This window comes from Micropterus dolomieu, linkage group LG23, assembly GCF_021292245.1.
Source record: "Micropterus dolomieu isolate WLL.071019.BEF.003 ecotype Adirondacks linkage group LG23, ASM2129224v1, whole genome shotgun sequence".
Taxonomy (NCBI): Eukaryota; Metazoa; Chordata; class Actinopteri; order Centrarchiformes; family Centrarchidae; genus Micropterus; species Micropterus dolomieu.
The window spans coordinates 4649993-4659865 of NC_060172.1; the positions used below are offsets into that span (position 1 = coordinate 4649993).

The 9873-nt window shown below is 40.3% G+C and overlaps 1 protein-coding gene across 4 annotated transcripts in view; it reads right to left on the reverse strand.

The window, feature by feature from the left end:
• Positions 1–1999: 1999 nt before the first annotated feature.
• Positions 2000–9873, reverse strand: part of LOC123962849 (arrestin red cell) — a 43260-nt gene continuing 35386 nt past the window's right edge. For 2 of the 4 annotated variants that reach the window (XM_046039268.1, XM_046039271.1), the window contains 3 exons: positions 9211–9287; positions 7992–8046; positions 2000–6820 (listed from right to left, as the gene is read on the reverse strand). In XM_046039268.1, the coding sequence (XP_045895224.1) occupies positions 6733–6820; positions 7992–8046; positions 9211–9287 (220 nt within the window). In that variant the 3' untranslated portion in view covers positions 2000–6732. Of the gene's footprint in view, positions 6824–7991; positions 8047–9210; positions 9288–9873 lie in introns of all 4 variants that reach the window. The other 2 variants (XM_046039267.1, XM_046039270.1) reach the window with 1 other exon arrangement.

Here is a 9873-nt window from a genome sequence, read left to right on the forward strand (position 1 = left end):
CCCAGAGTCTGTTCTTTCTCAGCAGGTTCCACACGTACTGCAGGAAGTACAAGCACAAAATACCACACTATAAAAATACTAACAAGAAAAAGTAGTAAAATGTTTTTACAGGGAAAACGACGACTGATTATTGAAATATTTGGGTAGTTCAACCTTTAACATTTTATAACATCTGTTTTGTGTAAAAATCTAAATTTAAACCTCATTCTGCACCTTCTGAACATCTTCGTGGCTAAAATGTACATGCACAAAAAAAACTATTAAATCATCTGACATTATTTCTGTTCTGCTTTTTTTTCATTGCTTTGGTGGTTATCAGTCTTGGATACGTTTGACGGCGAGACGAAGCTTCACGAAGCCTCGATTGAAGCTTTTCAACTGGTTCACTCGTGGGCCGAAGCTTCACGGTGCTTCATTTCCTCTAGTGAGCCATCAAGTGGACAATAAAGGCACCAGGGTTTCTTTTTTTGGAGAGGACTTTACCTGCTTTAGATGTCAACAACAAAAAAAATCAACACTTTCTTGCTGCTGCTGGTTTTACTCAGCTAAAATCTATTACATCACTAATTATTTGATCAAAGCAAATCTGACATAAGTTGATCAAATATTTTAGTCGTTTAAAATAAGCTGTAGAAACAATCTGTGTTCAAATCAAAAGTTGCATTTTGCTGCTCCTCTCAAATTCACCCGCCAACCATTTCCTGAACTAGTCACGTGGTACGGCCGGCTCGCGAGGCTTCGAACGTCACCGACACAAGCCTCGATAGGCGCTTCACAAAAATCATCCTGGATTACTCGACACACGCCTCGATACGGACGGACGCCTGGTTAGATATCCAGGGGCGTCTCCAGGCTCTTGAAACATTGGGGGCTTAGCCCAGTATTCTCTCATGCCCCCCCCTGTTGCTGCCAACCTGAAGTATGTCTATAAAGCAACACTTATAATTAACACTGATAATACTAACTCGGGGCGTGTGGGGCTCCTCCCCCTGAAAACTTGGGCTTTAAACACTTAATTGGTGCAAACATAAATCTGCAGGATGCAGGAAATTGAGGAAATGTCTGAGGTGAAAATTCAAGATAAAAGTGTAATATAATGCAGTGTTGCTGTCAGATACGACGTCTAAAGTCTTTTTAGATGTGCATATGGAACCTTTTCACCTCGATGTTAAATCAGCTTAATGATTTTGAATTCAGCTAAAAAATATTTATTGATGAAATATTCGATAGGGGGGCGTGGGGCTCCTCCCCCAGAAGATCTGGCCAATAAACACTGAATTTCCCGCATTCTGGAGCCATTTTCTGCACCGATTTACGGCGGAAATGTCTTTATATAAAAAAGGACAAATGTAGGTGGCAGGTGACAATAAATAATCTAAGAATATAATCGAATGTAATGCAGTAATCAGTAGCTTATATCTATAAATCTGTTATTTTCACGCATACATTAGTATTTTTTTATGTGGCGTCAGATTTAAAATCAGGCGCCCTCTGGACACCTTCGTGGAAACATGTAGATGCTCAAAACTACCAAACTTTTACTAGTTTTGTGCAAGTTTTTTGGACCTGTACATTTTCACCACGAAGGTGTCGAGGGTGCAAAATTCATCGATAGACATGTGAGAGTCAAAGATGCTGGAATTGAAAAGTTCCTGCTAAAAGTCAGGCCACAAGCTGTAAAACAGCAAGACAAACAAACAAGAGTGCGCTCAAATAAATGTACCGCACTACAAAGTACATGTATACACAAATATTTTGATGAGGTAGTTTCATCTTTACTACGAAGTGTTGCTGTCTGACAGATGTTTAATCCTTTTAGCAGAACATTAACTGTAAATGAAGTGATTTATTCTTCGCAGAGCTTTACGCTGTTGTCGCGAGTTCGTCGTCACAAAGCGTCAAATGATTTCAAGATAAAAACACAATGTAAATTTTAAATGACACAACAGCCTGGTGGAGAAAAAGAAAAACAGTAGAAGCAGCACGCGACAGCCAAATCTGTTAGTTCATTTTGCCTTTAATAATAAAAAGAAACCTAAAATAAAAATCTCAAAATAAAAAATACATGGCAAAATAATAGACTCTTAAATGATTATGAGAATAATCATGGTCGCAATGATACAGTAGAAGTGATAATAAGTCACCATAATAATAATAATAATAATAATAATAATCAGAAGCATAATAATCATAATTCTCTCTTTTCTGGTGTTCGTCCCACCAGCAGAAATCACTTCCTGTTTTATAGACATTATGGTAAGCATCGCACAGGCCAGGGCGTGGCACTTGTCCAAATATTTTCACACTTAGCAGAGTTACCCCACATATGCACGACAAAATAAGGACAGAATCACAGCTCGTACGATTCACAGCACTGCTTTGGAGGAGAAACAAAATGTAATTAAATAAAAAATTTAAAACATGCTCCGTGTCGGCTTCTTCTTCTTCTTCTTCTTCAGGGTCGCAGCTTCAATGACTGAGCGAAAGAGGAAGTGCAGGAATTTTGGCAGTTTTAGTAAAATAAAATAAAAGTTTGCTGGTTTGTGTGAAACTCGAAACTTGTCGAAAAACACAACGAACAATTTCTAAAAATGGCCACGACTTCAAAAACAAACAAAACATTCTTCTTCGTCTGTAAGCAAAAATGAAACGATGACGTGCGCAGGTTTGTGTTGTCCGATGAAAGTGCAGTGCTCCTGTGTGTCGTGTGAAATGTTGATCTGTGCAGGTTTTCTGGACAAAATAAAACAAAACTTCCTTTTAAAAGAGACAAATTCGAAGTCGCCGATGCCGTGTGACGGATGTTGGAAAGCAGCTTAAAGAGTGGAAGCAGAGGAGCGTTAACACCCGAGCTTTGAGTTTGAATAATGCAAATAACATTTTTTAAAATACGGATGTCGGTCGGGAGAAGATGTGAAGGGAAACACTGGTGCGATTTATTTTAAATCATTTTACTGATTTCAGTGGCTGGAAAGTTTTTCCTGGCACTTTGTGTTTGTCACGTGGCATCGAACTCAAAAACAGGATAATTATTGAGACTTAAATCTCTCAACACTACGACTAAATCCCAAAGATTTAAGTCGTAATTGCTAAATTCTTGTCATTTGTCACAATTTTATGAGAAAAACAGACTAAACATTGAGGAAAAGTAGTTTTGAGAAAAAGTTAACTGGTTAGTGAGGATGAACCGAATGTTCGGCCACCGAAATTAATCGGCCGAAAATAGCAAAAACAGAATCTCACGCGTCACAACTTTGTTCTCGAAACAACAAAGATTTAAGTTGTTAATTGAGAATTTTACAACAAAAAGGCAACACATTGAGAAAAAACTGCAATATTTCAGGAATAAATACATAAAGTTACAAGAATAACTTTTCTTTCCTCGTACAAAACAGTATAAATGATTGAGATATGATTTTTTTTTTAGAGTTAAAAACACTTATTGTGACTTAAATCTCAAGATATAAGTCGAATTGTCACAATTTTATGAGAAAAAAGGCCAAACATCGAGAATAAAACAGTAATTTCAGGGAAAAAAATAAAATAAAATAAAATCACAAAGTAACTTAAGTTATTTGTGCCATTTTGTCACATGGCGTTGACCTTAAGAGGAGGAGGGCGGCGTTACTGTGACTTAAATCTAAAGTTGAAATGTTTTCTCAAACAATTTCATCTCAATGATTTAAGTCAGAATTATATATATATATAAAAAGCCAACCATTGACAACAAAATAGTAATTTTGATCATAATATTACAAGATGAACTGGTTATTTGTACTAATTTGTTTGATACACCTCAAAGGAAAAAGGTTAATGGCACTGAAATAAAGTCAAATTTTAAGAATATAGTGGTGAAATTTCAGGAATGAAGTCTTAATATTATGGAAATGTGGTCTTTTCTACGTTTATCCGTTGACCATAAATGAGGAGGAGGGCGGGGTTTATTATTGTGACTTAAATCTCACAGCATTACAAGTTAAACCTCAAAGATTTAAGATTGTTAATTTGGTCATAATTTTATGACAAAAACATTGACTACAAAATAGTATTTTTGAGGGAAAAAAGTTGTGATATTGCAGCAATAAAGTTCAATTATTGAGAATAAAGTTGTAACATTTTAGGAAACTTGTCATGGTAATTTCTACGTCACATGGTATCAAGCTTAAAGAGAATTAGCGCCAATATGAGAAAACAAAAAATCTGATTTTTAAGAATTAAGTCGAAATATCTCAAGTGATAAAAAAAATCTACAAAAAGTTGAATAAAAGCCAATGATTTTAGGATAAAACAAGGACAATAAACAAACCGTAATTTTAGGGGGGAAAGGCGTAATGTTTCAGGAATAAATTAAAAGGCAGACAAAACTAAAAAACAGTTACATTTTTTTCATAAGTCACAAGTAAAAAATTTGTTCATCGTTTCCGAGGCTTTCAAACATCTCATGGCCTTCTTCGCTGGATTGAGTAGCTCAGTTGTCATGGAGATGGTTTAAGTTGTGGTCACGTGACCGAAGGATTTCCAATTCCATATTTAGGTCACGTGTGAACAGCTACTCTGCCTGACAGTCAGAATTCAGGGCACAAACTATGAATTTTACAGGAAAATCTTAAAATGATTCTGATATTTTCAGTTTAAAAAAAAAAAAAAAAATTTTAAATACAGTTTACTCTTCTTTTTGAAATTAAACTCATTTTGACATTAAACCAGTGAAATTATGTCTAAGAATTTGGTTTTGAGTACGATTTCTGTAATTTACTGCTGATTAAAAGTTAAAAAAAGTCACAAATTCTGTTTTTAGCCACAAAAAATTCACTGAAAAAAAAGAAGGCAGTTAACAGACAGTGTCATGAGGTCAGGAATGTGCTTATTTTATATACACTGGCTGAAAAAGCATTTGGGTCAACTGATGGGATAAGAATTATGAATATTATACAGTAATTTAAATCAGATGGTTGACAGTGTGTTTTTATTTACTAAGTTGTTTTAAATACAGTCTGCTGTCCTGCACAAAACCTGGGAATCATCTCCAATATAAAAATCTTTGGAAAGATCAAACAGCAGCAGTTACTTTTTTCTACAATTTACTGCTGAGCAACACAAAAAGTCACAAATCGAAATGAAAATGCTGCAAATTCTGTTGTATTTAACCCCAAAAATCAACAACAACAAAAACAACAAAGTGGTTGGCAAAGAAACCGTCCTGTTGGCAACGGAGAGATCAAGAATGGATATCGGCTCAAAGAGCGTCTGGGTCAGTTGGTGGGAGGAGGATTATAAAAAACCACCAGTGTTTCCCTTTAACGAGCCAGATCGAGGTCAGCGTCCGTTTTAAAGCACCTCAACTCAAGAAACGACTCGAGCGACGCCGCGTTTCAGAACAGAGGTCAAATCTCAAAATGTATCCAAACGACTCGAGAGTTTTTAAAAAAAAAAAAAAAAAAAAACGATTCCAGCGTGATCCGAATTTGTGCTCAGGCGTAAAGGCGTCGGCGTTTTAAAAAGAAGAAGAGGAGGAAAGTCGACATCTTTGTAGCTCTGAGGCTCCATCTGACAGAAACATCGTTAGCAAAGTGAAGACGACGAAGAATTAAATGAGTGATTTCACCTGCTGAGCTAGATTAGTCTCACAGATCAAACGAGTGGCGTCGGTGTCGAAGTCTGATGTAGCTTATTCCTCTGTTCTGTGTTACACTAACAAACTACTTCCCTTTGTTTTAAAAAGACTAACATATAACAAGACTTCGCTTTGCACCGACACGACCTTTCACCAGAAATGTGAAACAGGTTGTTGGCGTTTGGTCTTTTTCGTGGGATTTGTTGAAAATAAGAACAACATAGTTTTTAAATTCCGCTCACGTCACGTACAGGATTTATTTTAACCGACAGGAATAAAAAATAATGTCCCGCAAAAACAAAACGCTCCGGACTTCCAGGGTCAGCCAAAGTAAAACCACAGCGTGAGGTGTGACCAGATTTACGTCTTCAGGAGGACGCGACAGACTTCAGATGTTTTAAATTAAAAAAAGGGAAACAAATCCGTCGACGCTGGAATGTTTTTTTTTGTTTGTTTTTTACAAAAAGGACGACGGAGCGTGACGAGAGCGGGAGATGCTGGTGAAATCCAACTTCAGCCGCCTGATGTGTGAGACTGCTGCGTTTCCTCCGCTGCCAGCCGCGATGTAAAAAAAAAAACAAAGCATCTACAGCGTTTACTTGGAGAAAACAACGGCGCTCGCCACCGAACACGCATCCCGACCGCTCGTACAAGATTTTATTTTCTCTTTTCTGTTTCAAATATATATTTTGTTTGTACAAGACGGTGATGGTCAAAGTAAAAGAGCTTCAACTTCCTACGCGGGTTTATTTTTTGTTTCCTCAAACCGCCGCGGTGTTTCACAAGCCCCGCCCACACACCCGAACGTCCTGACTACAGAGGAAGAAACAGCAGATCCACGCCGCCAACATCTGTCCTGCAGCTGCTTAACATTTATAGTTTCTTCAGCAAAAAAAAGACAAACAGAGAGAGACGGCGGTGAAAAATGGCGGCGGCGACATGACGAAATGGCTGAAGCAAGAGAGGAAGAACACCAGCGAGCGCCCTGCGAGGCCTCCGTCCAGACATGCCCTCATCCATCCCCTCCGCCGGGGGAATGTAACGTGAAGAGTGTGTGTTTGTGTGTGTTTCTGTGTGTGAGGTGGTTTCGAAGCGAGCGTATGAAGGTTGGCGAGCTCCTAGCAGTCCTCGTCCTTGTCGTCCACGGCGCCTTTGAGTCGCAGGCGGGCGAAGTCCTCGAAGACGAAGTCGTCGTCCTGGGAGATGCTGCTGCGAGGACGGAGAGAGAGAGAGAGAGAGTTAATTCAGTGAAACCACGACGTCGGGGTTCTGATATCCGAGTGTCTGCGGTCAGTTCACGTCGCCGTTCGCCATCTAACGCTGCGTTCAAGACAACTCTAAACGCCTCTCAGAGTTCCTTCCTGTGAACGTCTCACGCAGCGTTTCTGCAGGTTTCACCGACACTAAGAATGAAATTTAAGACCTATAAAGAAACAACTCGCAGAGTAAATCGCTGTATCCGCAGTAGGGTCGAGCGACGTCACTGGACGACGTCAACAACTTCCTTAACCTCCTAACATTCCTGTAGCTAAACGCCTCTTCAAGGCAGATCCAACGTAAACTGAATGTGGTTCTTGAACCATCTGGAGTCTCTGCCTGTGTCTCTGAAAGAAACACTCTGGAGAGTCTGATTAATAGAAGTTTAAACACACTAAAACTAAAATATACACGCTTGAAAATGTTTTCTAACAAATGCACACAGCCAGCTGGAACGCAGCGTAAAGCCTTTCCTGTAGTCTTAGTTTACATTTCATAGCAACACTAGAGCCGGGCGATATGGCCACAAACGTTATCATGATAAAAACATTTCATATCATTCGATAACACTTCGCCGTTTACCCGCGGGAGGAGCTCAGAGTAAACTGCTTTTATTAAATTAGCTTTTTACTTTTTACAGCGTTGATTTATCTTCACTGTTCTGCTGGACTACGACTTCATACTTATATAAAAACCAGACGGAACCGGACGTTACTTGGAGAATACAAAGCGAGGAGGTTGAACTACCTGCTGAGTTCAGAAAATGTGCGTCTAACTTTATTCCAGCTGTCGTTGTACTTTACATTTTAGAAGTTATATCCTGACAAAGCATCAATTCACATGTTTAACAAATCTGCATCACGTCGTCGTCGTTTCAGCAGCAGTTTGAGCAAAATGTTTACTTCGGGTAGAAACGGCAGGTTGTGTTTATTGGCGTTGCGTGCGAACACTCAGTCCAGCGTTGTCGGGGTTAAATTCGCGCCTTGTCTGAACACAGAGTTAAGCCGATAGGTGGAGCGTGTCCCCGCCGCTGCGACGAGACGTGAACGCTGGGGAAAAGTCTGTTGGTGAATGTTTGTAAATAAATAAAATAACGGTTGTCCGAAGACGAGATACTCACTTTGTTTCGAATTCTATCAAATTGGTGTCGATGGGGGGGTCCATCTCCGGCACGGCTGAAACACACACACACACATCAGCAGGTCACACTGTTGTTTCCATGGAAACAGGCTGACAGCTCGTCCAGAATGAGCTCAACAACTACAGCAGCAGCATCCAGCTTTACATTCATGACGGATGATGAATGAGGACATAGTATTAGTACTTTTATTACAGTATTTTTCAACCTGGACCCTATTTTCCCATGGATTTGGGACGTTTTGAAATTGCGAGCGAGCTGCATCGTGACTTTTCCATCAAAGCGCGTCCGCTAAAGAGCTGGTTTCTGCCACTCTGTCCTCTGGTAAGACTCTGCCAATAAATCCATACAGCGATATGTCATTATACAAACTGTATTGATCATCATATCGATACATAGAAATTAAAAAAAAAAGAAAAGCACTTTGACCGTTAGCTCAATGCTAACATATAATGGGAATCTCTATTAAAGTGCTAATGGAGATTAGCATCGCATTTCACTTCATACGCTGAACATCCTGAGTGACACACTGTGCAAATACTTAAAGTCCACATGTTTCCTGAGCTCTGTGTGAAGTAAAACAAGAGCTACTGCTTCTGCGCTCCACACTGACCAGCTACAGCAACCCCAAAGGGTCAAAACTCAAACCCAAAATTCCCAGTGGCCTAAAAATGCAGCTTTCAGCAGGAAGAGAAAGGGCAGCACGACACTGTGTCACTGAAGTTATTAACATAATGTGATGTACAGATTAGACTCAGGTGGTGCACAGCAATTTTTATTAGCAGTAAAAATCAGTGAATTTGCATTTTTTGGGCCTTTAAGCCTGATCTATACTCCTGCGCAGGGTATAAATAATCAAGCTGCCTCGATCAATTAGTTTGCATTATCGTGTTACGTTCGTGTTTTTAACCAACACACAATAACACAAACAAAACTAACGGACCGAGGCGGCAGGTCGACCAGCAGCTCCAGAGTTCTGTGAGGGGAAATACTGGACCAATTACAAAACGTCCCAATTCGTCACAAAACCATGGGAACGCAGGGCTGAAAAATACTTGAGTTCGACGTTAAATAAAGCGTCTGAATACTTCTTTCACGTCACCTGGCATTTAAAACCTCCTCTCTTCTGTTTGTTCATGGTTTTGCTGCTGTAGTGGATGAACGCTGGTCACTGAATGTGATGCGCATAGTGTGACCTCACCTGACTGCGGGCGGGACTGCGGCGGCTCCACGGGTTTAGGATGCATTAAGATGAAGGGCAGCTCCACCGACACGTCTCTGAAACACAAGCGACAGCAGGAGGTCACCTCTCCGCCCTCAGTGTTCAACAAGAGCAGTGCACAGAGACACAGGGCAGCACACTGCTCTGGGAAGGATGGAATTAATGGACGCATGCTGAATGTGTTGAGACGACGGGTTTACATGAGGAAGAGGAAATTAAAACAGCTGATCAGAAAACAGGGATATCACTGAAGCAAGGCTCTTATTTTAATCCGGGTTAAAGGATAAATCTGGGCTCTGTTCTCACATTTGTTGGCGTTTAAGTGACTTGTAGGTACAAAGAGTTTTGAATCCGTGCAGTAGATGGCGTCCACAAAAAGAGCTGCTTGGTGAGGACAGACTCAGACTGTTTTCACCAACAGCGTCATGGAAAGGATCCCTACGAGGGACTCCGGGTGACCCCCTTTGTTTTTAACTAAACCAATGCTAAGCACCTTAAACCTGCGTCCTCTCTAGCGGCCAGCAGGGGGCGACTGACTTAAACTTGCGTCCTCTCTAGCGGCCAGCAGGGGGCGACTGACTTAAACCTGCGTCCTCTCCAGCGGCCAGCAGGGGGCGACTGACTTAAACCTGCGTCCTCTCC